At 33.8% G+C, this 18249-nt stretch overlaps 2 protein-coding genes across 2 annotated transcripts in view; one reads left to right on the top strand and one right to left on the bottom strand.

Moving 5' to 3' along the window:
* Nucleotides 1–295: 295 nt before the first annotated feature.
* On the bottom strand, nt 296–9597 carry LOC132552615 (trans-1,2-dihydrobenzene-1,2-diol dehydrogenase-like). The gene is made up of 8 exons (XM_060216804.1): nt 9580–9597; nt 7591–7695; nt 7188–7299; nt 6161–6324; nt 4667–4916; nt 3851–3978; nt 2671–2821; nt 296–634 (listed from the first exon to the last, which is right to left on the bottom strand). The coding sequence occupies exons 2-8, from the start codon at nt 7687–7689 to the stop codon at nt 531–533; spliced, it is 1008 nt and encodes a 335-aa protein (XP_060072787.1). The 5' UTR covers nt 7690–7695; nt 9580–9597; the 3' UTR covers nt 296–530.
* Nucleotides 9598–9687: 90 nt separating this feature from the next.
* Nucleotides 9688–18249, top strand: part of LOC132552612 (poly [ADP-ribose] polymerase tankyrase-1-like) — a 41141-nt gene continuing 32579 nt past the window's right edge. Inside the window, exons 1-3 of the mRNA XM_060216801.1 lie at nt 9688–9877; nt 15038–15262; nt 17671–17766. Coding sequence (XP_060072784.1) covers nt 9688–9877; nt 15038–15262; nt 17671–17766 — 511 coding nt within the window. The remainder of the gene's footprint in view (nt 9878–15037; nt 15263–17670; nt 17767–18249) is intronic.

The following is an 18249-nucleotide window of genomic DNA, read 5'->3' as shown; positions in this document are numbered from 1 at the left end:
TGATGATGATGATGATGATGATGATGATGATGATGATGATGATGATGATGATGATGATGATGATGATGATGATGATGATGATGATGATGATTGATGATGATGATGATGATGATGATGATGATGATGATGATGATGATGATGATGATGATGATGATGATGATGATGACAATGATGTTGATGATGTTGATGATGATGATGATGTGTTAGCAATAGAAATGCATAAGAAAACAAAACAAGTATGATAAAGGTTTTATAATTTCAACAAAATAATGCAGGTAGATTCACATTCTTCTTCTTCATCAACTTAAAAATCAACATAATATAAAGGTAGAATTACTTATCAAAAGGAGAGATCATATAACAACTTTGGAATTATAAAATTGTATATATTTTACATTTAACAAAAATGCAGATTCTAAAATCATTTTATGTATTCCTTTATATGTATGTTTATTGAATAATGTAGTAAAGCTGTTTTTCAAAGGAAAAACATAGCACCGTAGTAACTGTCAAAGGAAGACAACTTAATTCTAGTCAACATCATAGACAACACCCAGTTGTTTTCGGACTTCATCACTAATCGTCATGACCATTTCACTATGGCGATGAGGCATCCCGGCACATTCCAGTTTACCTAGAAAGTAAATCATACATGTTAGAAGTGATGAGATGATCAGGCTTACTTAAAAAAATTTGTTTTCAATCAACAAACTTCAGAGAGAATGACAATTTTTATAGATTTTTATAATAAGAGACCTATAGGGGCTGTATTGCTCATCTGGCTTTGCAGAAATAGCTTCATCCAAACTAAAGGAAAAGGAATTCTAAAGGTTTATATCTATTTTCACATTGGGTTACTACTGGGGCTACAATCATTTTTGCTCTCTGCATCCCTGGAACATGCAATGGCAAACTCGAAGGTTCCATGTGCCACACCATGCATGCTTCAAATCAAAATGGGACAGAATCCTGCCATTCCTACTGATGGACGTTGAAGAATTTGTTCTATTTCCCACATTGGGCCTTGTCTCTCCCATTTCAAGAAGCCAAGACCAATTGTGTATATAAAATTGATTTTCCTTTGCCCAAGAATGCCTTAGAACAAATCGGGCAGATTCCACACATCCCTCAACAGAAACGATGTCAAAGAACTTGTTTTGTTTTCCCTATTGGGCCCGCCCCTCATGCCACAGGGGCATGAGACCTACAATCTATACAAAATTGATTCCCCTTCAACCAATAGTACTTAAGTCCAAATTAGGACAGAATACCAGCATTCCCATAGAAAAAGTAGAATTTCAAGAATTTGCTCTATTTCCCCTATTAGGACCTGCAATTCCGAAACAATAGGGTAGAGACCCATTGTGTATACAAGAATGAATCCTCTTTACTTAAGGATGTCTCAGAAAAAATCCAACCATTCCTAAAGAATTAGGATTTTAAAGGATTGCTTAATTTTCCCCTTTAGGTCCCATGGGAGGGTGATAACACCAATCATTTATTCGTATACAAAATTGAGTCTTCTCCTCACAATGATGCTTCTGAACAAACTTGGTCAAAACATGTTCATTCGTTCTTGACTGGTAGAAATTTGTTTAAAAAGTTGACAGAAAGATGATGCAGTATACAATAAACTCACTTGAACTTTACAGCCAGGAGAGCTAAAAAGCCTATATCCCTTGTTATAGATTTTATGGTGACAACACTACTCATGAAATCCATGAAGACAAAAAAAATAATGTGAAATCTTAAATATTTATCATTTTGTAGACATTAGTATTTGTAGATTAATAGTACAAGATAAATAGAATACATATGACTAACTAATTTTACAATACACAGTTAAAACAGGAAGTTATGTATCCTCAGATCTTCAGTGATCATTCTTTAACAAGTAAAAACAACACTTATTATCAATATTTTAGGTTCTGGAAAACAAAGCAAAACATAAATTATTAAATTTCATTGATTTTTAAAGATAGTTTACACATTGTATAAGGCAGTTAATTATGCTGGCCCATACACACCTTGTTAATATACATATAACTCAGCAACTCATTTTTGTATTGTCAGCAAACCACAAGTCTTGTACAATTCTCTTTTGTCACTTTCTGCTTTGATTATAGTTTGTTTCTCAGCAATACATAGGCCAGTAAAAGGCCTAATACTTTTCTAGCATTGTTTTTGATAAACATTCTTTATGCAATGTTCCCAGTTACCCACGAATGAGGGTAAAAAAAACCCAAATTAGTGAATTTCAAGACTTTTATCCTCGGTTTTCAACCACTCTCCAATATAAAACATTGTTTAGGTACACTACCCCCAAATTCGAAAGGCAAGCATGAACACTGTTATTTATAATACTTTATGGTCTGATGGAGACCAGGTAGCATTAAAACCCTGTAAGAAGCCTGTTTTCCCTTCCCATACACTTACGCTATCAAATACTTCAAACTGAAATGATTTCAAATTTTTTCCATTTAAAATATTATTGTCTGTTCAAGATAAACACTTTCACATTTTGGAAAGCAGATTTCCGCTGAGTTTTCTAGGATTACATGAAAATACAAACATGGTTATTACTTCACTATTTAAAGGTCTTCATGATTTTATTACATGATTTATCAATACCTAAAATAAATACCAGTTTATCACAGAAACTTATCATACCTTCTAGAATGGCCCTGCGAGCATGGTCTGCCTCGTATCTCATTCCTCCACTGTTGGAAAAGTTATATGCATGGCGCCCCTCAGGAACTTCATTGGTAATCACACCTGTTGGTAAAATGGCCTTCTCCGGACACCAAAAGCGGTCAGGTATCTGAAAATATATTTAGATTTTATATATACATATATATAAAAAATTCAAATAAGACAATTTGATGAATTACAGTTTGCCATTAAAAGTGAAATGATATGCAAAGAATGCATAGAAGATGAATTTGTGAAGGAACTAATTCTAAACATCAAATGTTTGTTAAACTCACTTTAACCAATGATGAACAGTGTCAGTATTACCGTGGCAAATAAATCTGCTGGATGTATACCAGAAATTGTCCCATTTTACTGTTAAATCTCATCTGATGACACCATGTATTTCATGGCATTTAGGTATGAACTGCACTTGATTGTATAAAAGTGAATTAATTCAGTTATATTCCAGTAAGTGGTATCACAGATTGAAATGAATAAGTGATATCGAGGCAATACTACAAATTTATATTGAAACCATCATAATTTCCTGCTTTAAGTCAAAGGTCAATATGCTGGTCAAATTTACCTACTTAGACCACTTTTAATATGTGACCCCTATCATCCAAGTCAACCCATTCTACACAAGTAAAGTTACAGTGAGAAGTAGTACAGGAAATGGAGCGGGGAAAACATCTTCATTTGAAGTAGGTTTAAGGTCAATATATGTGTCAGAGTGAACTATTTTTCATACACTACCTCACCTAGTTGAACCCCTGCCCCAAGTGTGAAGTTCCAGTGACAGATAGTGTAGAAAATAGAGCTCAGGAAATCTCGTTTCTTTGATGTAGGTCAAAGGTCACAATAAAGGTCAAAGTAACACACTGTCCCATCAAGGTAAAGCCATGTCTCAAATATATAGTTTCTTTGTCTGTATAGTGTAGGAGACAGGGCCAAGACAAGTTAAATTATGGGAGAACAGAAGAACAAGTAAAAAGAATTAATTAACTACACACCTCGAATCTGAGGTTGGGAAGACCAATGCATTACCAACTGGGCTATTGCAGACTCTAGAAAAAGACTGGTTAAATGTATAATAAAATGGGTTGAATATAGACTAACACCAAAAACAAAGTGTAGTATAATTATAAGTTACTACCTCAATGTTTGCTTTAGTTCCATGGATACTGGCAGCACACTGGATCACACACGTACGACTAGAGTAAGCTAGATTAGCCATTCTACCCCCCTTATACTTAAGGATGATACAGGCTCCTTCGTCCACTCCTGTCAAATACAAAAAATTAGTCAAAATTATTTGTAAATTATACAAATTACAGATACTATTATTAAATCTCCTGATTTCTGGTTTATTGTTATAATTTCCTAAGCCCTGCAAGATTGATCTTTATATTCAGATATATATTTCTGTATATCAGACTCAATGTTGTACTCACCTGTTATAACACATTACCAATATATAACACTTTTAGTTATGGTCCAAAGTTCACCATATTTCAAGCCTTTATCAATAAGATTTCTCTGTTTAATATGTTCCACTATAGTAATAAGATTTTTTTTCTTAATATATTTCTAGATTTCAGACCTTTTCAACTGAACTCACCTGTTACATAAAAATATATTTTATCTTAATACCGCATTAGGCAAGAATTGTGCATTTATATGAAATTGTCAGACATTTAATCAAATTCACACACCTAACTTCCCATTCCAGATAAATATAAAAAAATAATTGAAGACCAATCATATTTGAAAAAAGATCTGGTTTGAAAAGAGAAAAATGATGGAAGGGCACAGCAGTCATGGGATGAACAAACACATTGACATACACCTCTTCTTTTTTTAAATTGTTGATAAATGGTAATAACACAAAGAGAAATCAACATTCCTGGACAATGCTTTTCCTACAGCTTATATAGCTTAACTCTACAAAATATTTCATGATAAACCTCACCCTGTTCATTAAGCACTCCCTCTGCGACGATTTTCTCTGGCATTTCATCAAACACCATACAGGCCAGCTGGACTGTGTAAATGCCAATGTCCAACATACAACCTCCACCAAGTGCCTTCTCCTTAATTCTTGGAACATCTTTGATAGGAATGGCAAATTTGGCCGTCACCAACTCTACATCACCTAGGCTACCAGATGCAATTTCTGCTTTGATCTTCTCATAAATGGGAAAAAATCTACTCCATGTAGCCTGGAAAAGCAGCCATTTGTTGTGAACCACAATGAAGTGTGGGAACATTTCATGCCATATTCTAGAGTATTACCTGTTTATGATACCACATATAACAAGAGTGCCATAAAGCAGATAATCCTCAAGCAACACACACTTAAAACTTTATGCATTCAACATTCTTATTTGACTAATGAAGCTGCAGATTCTGTTTTTGTTGTCCTTACAACTTATTTTTCATGTGTTAAAGTATGAAATTTTTACTGATATTCATTTTTAGCTGTTCTTACATATTTATATACTATTTTGTCATGATGGGCCCTGAAGTTTGAAATTGTTATTGTCCTAGTGGCACAGGTTTCTCTAAGAAGTTCCAAAAAAATCTTTGTTTTCCAGCTTAATTGATCTAGACCCCTTACTCTAAAATCTACATGATTCATTCTGACAAAAAGGATAAAACTATGCCAAAATTCCTTTGTGCTTCTCTTAATTATGCTCATGGATTGACTAACAGATGAGAACCTTCATTGTACATACAGGCTTAGAGAGAGACTCTAATTAAAGACACCAATACCTTTCACGATGGATAGTCATTGCCTGTTATACTGAATTGCTCTCTTATAATGCTTTGATAAATCTTTGTGTCACATACACATGGACTGTACTTGAAATTCTGTATACATCTTCAAATTCAAAAATATCTCAAAATCCTGATTTAGATTGAAGTTTTAAAAGCTAAAATGTTCTTCCTGGTAGATATTTTACAAGACGTTGCAGTTGAACACATTGGTTTTATAAATTGTGTATTTTTTAATCTTATTGTTCCAACCTCATGAGTTACTATGAATGTCATAACTTTAGTTTGGCAAGAGAGAATAATGTCAATTTTGGCAGTTATAGTAAACACCATTAGAACAAAAGACCCAATGGACCTGTATTGCTCACTTGGTATTCAATACTGATCTCAAATACACGAGCATTTCATATCCCTGCAAATCAAACTCTCTTCAAACAAGATTCATCTTATGAATATAGCTGCCATATGCTTTTGAGTAAAAGTTGTTTAAATAGAAAAGCTGATGCTGGAAGAGTTTGATAACAGACATTGCACCATTGGATAAGCTCACTTAGCTATTCAGGTCAGATGAGCTTAAAACTTTATATCCCATATTTATTTACAATATTCCCTTTACAAATAACTAGTTTTATTAACTAGATACATAAATTCATAACATTATTATCCTGACTTAGTTGTTTAACTTTACCTCCATGAAGAAGAGATTTTTTTGTTTGGCTAGTTGTAGAACACTGTTGACCTGTCTCAAATTCAAGGCCATTGGCTTCTCACACAAGACGTGTTTCCCAGCATTCAACATCATCATACTTAACTCCATGTGATTGATGTGGATGGTGCCGATGTAGACAATATCTAGAGAATCACAAATGACTTACTGGTTTGTATGGTGTTAAACAATATCAGGTAAATAACAAGAACCCTGTGGGCCTTAACGGTCATCTGATTATAAAGATCTATATATATAGGCCTAAAATGAATTGTGTAACTACTCTACAACTTACAAAGAATACATTGTTGGTTCATATGAGCATATTCTTAATACATGCTACTACACAAATACCATTACTCCAAACCTATTGCTTGTTGAGAAAGAAATTTTGAAGATTTGAACACATTTGACCTCTGTGACCTTTAAAAAGAGAAAATGCAAATCACAACAACAAACTGGTAACCCTTCATCCCAGCATACCACAGGCCCAATAACAGCACCCTATGCCGTTTGTTTAATGAGAAGATGTTGCTTTAAGATTTTGACATATTTGACACCTGTGACCTTGAAAGAGGCCCAGTACCAGCACAATGGACCTTTTTGTTATTGAGAAGAAGTTGTTTAAAGATTATTACATATTTGACCTCTGTTACCTTGAAAAAAAGGTCAAAGTCATTCATATTAACAAACATCCTTCATCCGATCATGCTACAGGCCCAATATAAGAACCCTGGGCCTTTCAGTTATTGAGGAGAAGTCATTTGAATGGAAAGTTTACACAGGGTGCATGGAGCATGGCACATGGAAGACGAAACACAATGGCAATAGGTCATCCCAACCCTTCAGGTCAAAGGATGCAAAAATACCTGAAGACTGTTGTGTTCTCTAATAATTGCAGGTATCCACGACAATTTTGACATACTTGTATTAAACAACTTCTCAGGTGCATGACACATTAATATAAAATTACAATTCTTACAGGCACACCATTGTGATTTTTTCTTACCAACATTGGGATCCTTTGATAAGGCTTCATAAGAACCATATGCAATCTTTGCTCCAAACTTGTCCCCGAAGTCCTTGGCACTCTCCTGCTTCCTGGCTGCCACTGCCACAATCTATGATCATTACTTATCATCATAGACAAATATATTTACCCAGGAATATCACAATACAATGTACATAATTCAGGCAATATACATTTGTACATCAAAACCAGCATTTTTATCAACAAGGGATCACAACAATCTTTCCTGCATCATTACATGTACAGGGTATTACCTGTATTTGAGATCATATGAAAACTAGTGATATATTTGTATTTAGGAGATTCTCAAGGGTAGTCACTAATAGCCAGAAGTTTATTCCTTATTAGGTAATATTTAGTGCTTTGAACCTGTATTGTATACCTCATGTTCTCCGTCTGGTAGGGTTGTCATGGCAGAGCAGAAGTCGTTGGAGATCTTCCCTGCACCACAGATCCCCCATCTTAGGCATTTTGTTGTCATGCTTCACTGTACGAAGTTGATAATACAATATGCAAGATTTTGAAAAAGAAAAAGAAAAGAGTGCACAGTGGCGTTGAACAATATACAGTAGTCCTTTATGTTGTATTGGGAAGAATATATTTATTGAAATAGTAATGATAATTTGTTTTATTTATACATTATTCAAGAGATGGGTGGAAAATCGAAAGAAATCTTTGAACAAGAGTAAAATGCTGAAAAGAAAAGAGGGGCAAGGCAATAACTTTTTGAAATATTGTTGGGGCAATAACTCTTCTTTATACAGATAAATCAAATTGCTGCTCAGGAAACTGAATACAACTGCATAGCATGGTCATTAAACCTACCAAGTTTGAAAGACATGGGTTGAAAACGGAAAGATAAACATTATGAAAAACAACAAGGAGTAGTAACTCTTCCAAATACAGTCAAATCAAACTAACATTCACAGCTTCATGTGATGGTGATAAACCCTTCCATGTTTCAAAAAGATTAGTTGAAAACTGTGGGAGGAGATATCCAGGAAAATAGAAGTTCAAACCAGAAAGACAGAAAAATGCCATACCATAATATTGTAACCCTGGTAAATACTAGCCGCAATATACCACTCAGCTGAAGAGAACTTCTCTTTAGCTCGATTGGTCGAGTGTCAGACTAGTAAGCCTGGGGTCATGGGTTCGATTCTTATCAGAGGCATGGAAATAATTATAACCTCTGTTACAATTTTTTGACTTGTGTATAAACAATGCATAAATAACATAATAATAACATTATTAAACAAGAGATCCCAACACCACTTCACCTCTACTGTTTTTTTCTCTTCTTCCCTCTGTATTTGCTCTCAATTACTGGTATATGAAATTTGAAAATCCCTTTGGAGAAATAGTGAAATCCACCAAACTACCAAATTAAAGATGATAGCATGTCAACCGGATTGTGTGTCTGATCAGTGGTACAATCATAACAGCATAACTAGTATCCGGAGGGAACTTAGGTAGGCAATTTGGGACAATTCCATCCAATTCTTCTCAAGAAATAACAAAAGTAAAAATCATTGTCAAAATCTACGATGGCCATCAGTCAGTCATTTTGGATCTTGTGATCAGACTCAAGAACAGAAGGGCAAGAAAAGGAACCAAGGAGAAGATCTCAAAATACAGCAAAAATAATCTCTTATTTTCAAAATCAAAGATGACCACCAGTCAACCAGTTTTTTTTTTCTGATCATTCATAAAACCAAGTATTCAACTAGGGACCAAGGGGAACAGATGTGAAATTTGAGAAAGATCCATCCAATATTTCTTCAAAAATAATGATCACAAACTTTCATTATCAAAATGCAGTCCCAAACCCAGAAGGGCACAAAATGGGACCACAGGAAATCTGCGATTTGAGAAAGGTCCAATCTGTACTTCTAAAAGATAACGTTATAACAAGAACTTTTTATAGATGGACTATGTACAACATCACCATTTAATTTTTTTTTAATATTAAGGATAAAGTGATAATTTATTTGCGGTGATAGGAACTATGTAAATCTATAATATACTATTCTGTTGTAATATGTTGTTATATTTTAATTAATCAATCAATAGACTACTGTAATCGGAATTATATACCAAATCAAATTAAGTTGTGTTGTTCTAGTTTTTATCATGAGATTTCTGTGTAAAATAATTTTGAAATGGTCCCTCGGAAAGGACACCTGTTATCAGTAAAGGTTTTGAGATGACCTCTATGATCTTGCTAAATGCCAAAATTATGCTTTACAAAAACAGTGTTTGCATTACATTTTGAAATAAAGTAACAAAACTTTGATTAAACATATTTTAAAACATCAACAAAACCGCTACGTAAGCGTTCTTCTTTACTTCATCGATCAAACCTTTTTACCTTCCAAACTCCGTCCCGTTCACCTTTGAACCGAAGTCAACGTCGCAGATAAGCTTGAAAAGATCTCGTTTGCAACCGTTATTTTGGCGTGAGTTACGAAAATTAAAGATGGCGACGAGCCGTCGCTCCATGCTCCAAAATGAACCAAGTTCTCCTTCTCACAACGATCCTGGTCGAGATTTATTCGAAGCTTGTAGAAACGGAGATTTGAACAAAGTAAAGAAACTAGTAAATCATCATAATGTGAACGCGAAAGATACTGCTGGAAGAAAGTCGACCCCTCTTCATTTCGCTGCAGGTTTGTCTCCTTTTCCACCTTGGAACGATGTTATTGTTTACATGTGGATAATTTTGAGTCATTTAGACTCAAAGATAGTGAAATATAAACGATTTCACATAATACACATATGTTTTAGTAATAATTGTACATTATTCCATGTAAAATAACCGGTTTTACTGAAATATCAGTAATATTTCTTGACAACAAACCTAGACATAAAGGGTGCTGAAACAGCTGACACGTAACCGTCAGAGTCGAAACTTGACATGATACCGGTCTAAAACTGTCGTTGATGAATTTAGTAATTATCCATTGCATTACCTCATGTATTACAGACGACTTTCTCTGATTATGATTGATTTAACTTCAAAATCGAGATGTAGCTAAATCATAAACTCAAATTTATTTATTTCATCGCCATATTAACAGTTAATGATTGATACTTGAATCTAAAATGTAATAGTCTTGTGGCACTCGGAGAGAAGTGTAATTTTAAACCTACAATATATCAGTACATGGTAAGGTAATGATCATTGCGAGGGCAGTACATACAACGTAGGGTGTGATAACTCTATCAGAGTATATTGGACTTGAGCTTTCAAAAATATCTTGTCCTCTTTAAGTAATGACACAAAATTGAAGAATTTCCATAATCACGATAATCATGATCACTTTATTTGTAGAATAAAGGGGAATTCAACCAAAAAATCCCCAATATGCTCGAAGACATTGGGTACAGTGTCTAAATACTCATATTGTTGATCATCACTTAAAACAACAAAGAAGATATTATCATTGAATGTTTTCTTGTATATGTGGATTGAACTCTAAAGTATCAATAAAAAAAAGTTCCGTTCATCTTGACAGTTATTAAGGACCATCCTGTGCTGATTTGGTGTTGCCTTTAGCAAGCCACTTAACCCAAATACGCTCAGGATTGAATGCAATGGTCCTCTTGTATGTTGTTCACTGAGGTAACCACAAATCACAATGAAACCCTGTCTCACAATTCAAATGGCAGTGGTTGTTATTGGGTGATAAATCCAACACACACCAAAGCCACCTTTATACATATATATTTATATATAATGAACACTGAGCAGTTTTTGTCATATTAGAGTGCTGTTATGTTGACATAGCATAAACTAGTCCATAGGTCATTCTAGTATGATATAAGTATCATGGTGACAATTCTTGAGAAGTGAATCTCATGCATTACTAACTGTATCAAAAATGTTTATGTTTAGGAAACTTCTTAAGTGTTTAATAATTTAAAAATTGCTTGGCATTCTGATGCTGTTAGGTAGGTTATATATTTTCTGAAAAAAAGGATGGGGAAGAAGCTGCAAAAATCAAAGGTGAATTTTTTATTCACTAAGAATAATTATCTACTGACACCTGAGTTGTTAGTTTGTTATAAAATATCAAAAGCAAATCATCAAAATTTTCTTTTGCAATAAGATTTATAAAATCACTCAGCTTTCATGATATATGATATATGTGAAGAGATTAAGGAGAAATGTTGGCATATTTTGTTACACTATTAAAACAAGAAACTACACACGAACCTGTATGGATTGTTTTAGAACATTGTAATAGAAAGTAGGATGATAAAGCGTACATTATATGAAAAATATATACTTGTACCTCCTTGAAACATTTGCAATTTCGGTTTTAGCAAGTGTAATAGGTTTCGGTAAAGGGAATTAACTTGAATATGGAAAATAACTCATTTTTAAAAACTGTGTAAAAGTATCATGGCACTGCTTCATTTTTTCATTGTATCATATCTTCGCTTGATCCAATATATCAACATATTGAGATTTTTGGAAACTTAAAAAAGACTTCCTTGTACTGTAGAATATTTGTCACATAATAGCAGATAATTTACACCAAAAGTGTAAACAGAAACAAGTCTGGTGATTGACTTTTCATAAACTCCAGCTGCATTGAACATGAAACATGTATGATAAGAGTGTATACATAGCTCGAATATGGGAATTAAAATCAGAAACCTGACATTATTACCTCCCTTCCCACATGTGTCAGTCAGTTTTTTGTTTTTTTTTTTATTTTTTGATCGTCCAAAAACCTTCAGCAGTTTTCCATGGTGAAATTATCTCTAAACAAGTGGAGAAATGGTGGTAAAATATTGTTTATATAAACATTACTTGATTATCTGTGATTCAAGTTTTAGTTTTCAATTAATTTGGGAAAGGCAGCTAATAACAAATCAAGATGCAGACTTCTGTATCTTATCTTATTCTCACAAGAGTGAGAATAGTACATTGTAAACTGCTCACATGATACCAAGATATTTGAATAGCTGAAGCTTTTAAAATCATATCAGTGTTCACCTTTCTGTATACACTGTTCAAATTGAAATTAATGGAAAATGCACTCTGTAACATAAATTATTCTTTAAATCAATTTAAAATACTTCCTTTTATCACTGATTGTAATCATATCTCGATGTAATCAAATGAAAGTGAGAAGCCAGTCGTATCACAGCAATATTTGTGTACATTCATTTAAGGGAAGTTACTGAAACATGAATAGAACTTGGATTTTAAGTACTTCATTTATGTTGTTTCAGTTGTTCACTAATTGTATGTATGCAACTTAAAAGTTTTCTACTCTTTTGAAGACTTTGTCTTTGTACAAATTATTTTTTGTATATATTATTTAGTGAATGTGGCTTAATTTGAATTGGTTTTTTTTATCCGATTGCTCTGTGTCCGTGGTCCTTCATCTGTCCATAGACAATTTATTTTTGTTATTGCTATTTCTTGGGAAGTCCAGGATGAATCTTTCTCGCACTTCATATGTAATTTCCCAAATGTCCACAGTTGTGCCCATTTAATTTTATGTCTGATCAGAAAATCAAAACAGCCGAAAAATGGCCATCTTGGATTTTGACATTGAAAGTTTGTTATTGCTTTATAGATCTTTCTCAAATTTCATGTGTAGGGTTCTTTATCTTCTAATTGTGCCTATTTGAGTTAAGGACTGATCTGAAAAACAAAACAGCCAACGGGCAGCCATCTTTGATTTTGCCTGGTAAAGATTGTTATTGCTTTTTCTGAAGAAGTACTGAATGGATATCTCTCAAATTTCATTCGTATGTTCCCTTTGATTTCTTCTTGTGCTCGTTCGTTTTTTGGAAGCAAAATGGCTTCCAGGTGGCTTTTTTGGATTTGGCAGGCAAAGAAATTATCATTTATTTCTGCAAAGAAATGTTCAAATGTCTTATCATTAAGAGCAAAAACAGAGAAGAGAAATGAAGGGAAAAGATCCAACTTTCTAAGAGCATATAAAGATAAAACAATGGTGGGCATGAAGATCCCTCTGGGATCTCTTGTTACATTAAGAATCAGGAAAAATTTGGACAAGCGCTGTATTTAGTTTTTTTGTAGATAAATGAAAATTAAGTGCTATCCCCAGTGTTGTCATAGAGCTCTCTAAAATTGGAGTTGACAAAGTGTGGTGTTATGAAATGGTGAGACTGTCTGTTATAGTTATTTCAAAATGGTCACAATCAAATTAAACCAAAAACTTATTTTTATCTGTATGAAGATAGCATGTTTACAAATGATGAACTGTTAGACTAAGGACATGTTTTCGATCTATCAACAACAATGAGGTGATCCAGTTGTCTGAGATAAACCAATACAGTATTAAAACTTGTACCAATGACTGAGTCTGTGCAACAAATAAAAAATATGGCTGTTAAAATATCAAGTGATCACTAACATGTGCAGACTACTGAAAAATTGAGTGGAAGCTAAAACTCATTTAGCATAAATACTGGTATTTTGTGCAGTAGAATATCCATTATATGCAGGTCCATTGCACTGTGACTTGAGTGGGTCACATGTGTAGTGTATAGGTACATTTTGTTTACATGGTGCTGATTGGGTGTTTAGCCAGACAGACAGTGTCCTACTTGATTCCTTTGTTATGACAATTTCTGCCAATATATTGACATGGATGAGTCTAGGAACAATTTCCTAGATTTCTCACTGCATCACACAAAGTCAACCTAACATGAACATAATAATACATCAGTGCACATTCACACAGATATAATAGTGCAGTGTGTTATTCAAATTAACGATAATTACTGCAGTGATTGAAATTGTACAGTCCTCATTAGTTCACAAAGGTACTAGTTCTATTGGATCATTGGTAGCTGAGATGGCCTGTAAATTTTTTAGTTATTCAAATAAAAGACAATTGCATTCTTTCAAGGTCATAGAGGACAAGGACGATAAGATCTTTTGATATGAACCTCTTGAAGACTCTCTAGTTCTAAAATTTTTAGGTTTTCACAAATACATAGTACATATCTAAAAGAAAAATTTAGGCACTGGGATTTTACAAATGACCTTGACAGTCACACATTGTTACAGGAGCAAAATAAGATAATTATTGAAAAAGCAAAGGGCTATCTGTCTCTAGAATTGCTGGTGTGAGGATAAGGATACTTCACTGTAGCGCCCATATTTATCCTGCTCTAAGCTGAGGTGGTCAACATACCAATTCTGACAGAAGGGATGGGCAGTTTGCAGGACGATGGCATAGCATTGGTTTTGTTATTCTCCTAAGAGCAATATCATATGTGTTATTGGGTGCACTTTAATATTACAAGGCATGCTATTATTTCCAGATCGGTATTGATTGTTTGAGATGAAAAGGTCAGGGGGATTCTTGTTCTTGACATTCTGTATGGTTTCTGATAAGCGATATCTCATCATCTAAGAAAGAATTATACTGTATATGAAATGTAACAGTAATATATCTGACAAGTAGATATGTGCCAATTTATACCCCTTGATACCACACTGGTTTTCATCAAGGATAATTTTTACAAAAATAGTTACACATTAATTCTTAACCTTCCCTGAGAGATTTGTTTTGCTATGGCCATGTGTCTTTCTGATCTTTAATCAGAATTGGTATTTTTTAAAATTTTTTATAAGTGAATGAAATTGAATAAAGAATATGTATGTATATATATGGTAAACTTTTTACAGCACCAAAAAGAAAACACCAGGTTACATGTAATGTGAACATGACAGCACTGTCTTATGATGTACAATTATGTATACTGGACAAACAACCCTTATTACATTCTACTGTTCTTTACAATGTGCTTTTTGTGTTAAAAATTAACAGGATTTGGGCGAAAGGACGTTGTTGAGCATTTATTGGAGTGTGGAGCAAACGTCCATGCAAAGGACGATGGAGGACTAATTTCTCTACACAATGCATGCTCCTTTGGACATGCAGAAGTGGTACAGCTTTTGTTACGTAATGGTGGGGATGCCAATGCTCGTGACAACTGGAACTATACTCCTTTACATGAGGCTGCCATCAAGGGAAAGATAGATGTTTGTATTGGTGAGTACAAGCTTATGATACATCCAAGGTTTGTCTGTGAATGTAATAATGTTTAATTTTTCTGTATAAAGTACACATTTAAAAGAATTTTTTCAAATATGATTTAGTCTGTATCTTATATGCACTGCTTGTAAGTAATTTTTCTAAGTTTTTGTCTGTGGTGCATGAATGAAAAAAGATGCAGATTTGGGAGAAATTGTGGTTGATGTTTCATGTCAGGAAAATTACATTATTTTGGCGACAGGAATTTCAGTCCTGAAACAGGGCCCTACAACATTTCAGAAACTTGTTATTTTTACAATTAACCACTTTTTGACTTGAGTCTAACAAATCAGGTTGATGTATCAAGTATAACTCTATATAGATTTGCAAGAAATCGTAAATATGACATTTTGATTTTTTATTCATGACACTTGTATTGTCTTATCTAAGAAAAAATATTTTATCTAAGAATTAATGATTTTAGCAAATTTTGTCATGAAGTTGTGTAATCAGAAAATTAAGATATCAAAGCTTAAATTGGTTGCCAATAAAACTATCAAAAGTTCATTTAGATTTATAATAGCACAGATAAGGTTTGCTTAGTTCTGTGGGACATCCTGTTGATTTATTACTGTCACCCGATAATGAAGTTTTTCTAAACAATGCCCTATGGCAGTGTGGACAGGACACCCAGTACATGGTCAGTCACACTCTCCAACTACAGCTCCAGCATGTCAGGAATTGACCAATATCATGTACTGACATACAGACCTGAAAGCTGAGGTGTTTACTCTGAATAGACAGGACATGGTAATGGTTGCCTCAGGTAGAGGTAACAGAGATGTCAACAGCTTATCAACAATGCTCTAAAGAAAACCATGACAGTGATTACAATCTTCTTTACTGGTGGCTAGCTAATGGCATTATGACACTGACTGATTTCTTAACATTGTCAAAATTTATTTTCTTCTCCAAGCTAAAAAACATTGAATGGAATCAACATTATAAAGTTTTGACTCAAAAAAAAGAGGAGTCATTTTTGATAAAATATTAATTTAAAGGTAAATCTTAATATAGTTAGTTTAAGTGGTGGAAAATATGTAGTAAAATTCCAAATATCTACAGAATGATTCTGATCATAATGGGATTTTCAAAATGAAACACACAAATACTTGGAAAAAAATTATTTGTCACTAATTGTGAAAGAAAAAAGATTGTTCCACACTTTTTCAAATGTAATATTTGAACCTTTGAGAGTACAGTATAAGTTATGAATTGCCATTACTCAATTATTTCAATTCATTGTTAATAAATGGAAATTTAAAATCAGATTTTTGCTTCTATGTTTTCATAAATCAATAAAATCAATAAGAACAAAAAACAAAGTACAACCTCTGAAAAGAAAATAAGCTTTATGGTTAAGGTGAGTAATGTATTAGATAATGATATGGGACTAAGTGATATAATTATCAGCAGACTGGACTGTAATCAGGTTAATTGTTACATCAGAAAGACATGTAAAGTCTGTGTCCACATATATGAAATGTTTCATCAAAATTTTAAAAGTCCAACAGTTTGATTGGGTCATCATGCAAATTTGATTTCCACTTGGCACCTGGTTAGTCCTTTTGATAAGCATTCAGGTGTGACAGCATTTGTTTGCCTGGAGTTAGTGACACTTGTCAGGTTCTGTCCACTCTATATTGGCAGGGGTGTATATACCTTACACTGGGTCACTATATGCAAATGTTTACCATTATGTTGCAGTTTGTGTCTAATTTATAGGGACAGTATCTTTCCTCTGTAGAAGCAGCAAGCTTTTACATACTTTAGTGGATAAGGGTGACACAGGTTGGTCAGTCTATATTACACAGCAGCTGGCCTGTGGTCAGTGAGTAGATTAACCCCTGGTGAGTTGTGTTAGGGTTTTCACTCTGACCACATGTGACAGGGGAAATTTGGAGTAGATCTCAGATAGGCATGGGAAGCTAAGTGATTATTAGAGCCCTACCCATGACCACATGTATCAGGACACAGCAGTGGTCAGACATCATTGTGGCAATAGTTTGTCCTCAACATTGTCACTTACAGTTGGATGTACTTCATTCTTCTTTTATCAATGAAAATTTGTGATTTTATTGGAGAATTTTGAAAATTACCCAGGAAGTGTAGTGTGTGATATATGGATTTACTTAACAATATGACACCAAAGATGAGGATTCTTTAAAGAAATGTGCTTTATTGTGATATTTGAATGGTACTATAGAAGGAATTATCATTTGTCCACATAATGCGATCCCGACGTGAAAAGCATAGGAGTGGTCGTCCTGACACCCAGGGTTATAGTTTATATGATGTTGGTCTGTCAGACATCTCCTCTATACACCCAGTAAACTATGATCACTATGAAACTGTCTCCTCCACAGTACTTCTACAACACTTTGCTGACCCCAACATCCGCAACACTGATGGCAAGATGGCAGTGGACCTGGCTGACCCTTCTGCCAAAGCTGTACTCACCGGTGAGAATATTTTTGTTCTTGGCTTTTTTATGCATGCTTGTTAATAGATGGATAATATGTCATTTGTCCTGTTGGTGTATTAGATAATCATTAATGAGTTTCTAACAAAAATACCAGTGAGAATGATTCAAAGAAAAGAGTTTCTAAACACATTAGATCAGTTTTTTCATGAAGAAGTCCATTGCTGCTGATGGTTCCTCTTTTAGAGAACTTTTGTATTAATAATCATGCAAAACAATTTTGGAGTTAAAAAACAATGTACTTAACCACAGATTTTGGAAATGGAATTAACTGAAACTTGTTGAAATTTTGGCAGTGAAACAGTGCCATTGGTAATTCATACCCCTTCCTGGAGGTAAAAATTAAAACAGTTCAAAATGAAAGTATTTCTTGCATGCTGTAAATTTTCTGTACATATATTCCGTTATGTTTATACTGAAACCTCTGTAAACCTTGTGTACTGTTTTCATCGGAGTTAAAAAA

The sequence above is a fragment of the Ylistrum balloti genome, unplaced genomic scaffold (genome assembly GCF_031769215.1).
Source record: "Ylistrum balloti isolate Yb309-2 unplaced genomic scaffold, AGI_CSIRO_Ybal_v1 Utg370262, whole genome shotgun sequence".
Lineage (NCBI taxonomy): Eukaryota > Metazoa > Mollusca > Bivalvia > Pectinida > Pectinidae > Ylistrum > Ylistrum balloti.
This window is presented reverse-complemented; position numbering and strand designations above follow the sequence as displayed.

Coding starts and splice junctions, on each gene's coding strand:
- LOC132552615 (XM_060216804.1), bottom strand. CDS start 7,689: ATGACAACAAAATGCCTAAGATGGGGGATCTGTGGTGCAGGGAAGATC. Junction 4,917..6,160: donor AAAATCTCTTCTTCATGGAG/GTAAAGTTAAAC, acceptor CTGCTTTTCCAG/GCTACATGGAGTAGATTTTT. Junction 3,979..4,666: donor GGGAGTGCTTAATGAACAGG/GTGAGGTTTATC, acceptor TGTATTTGACAG/GAGTGGACGAAGGAGCCTGT.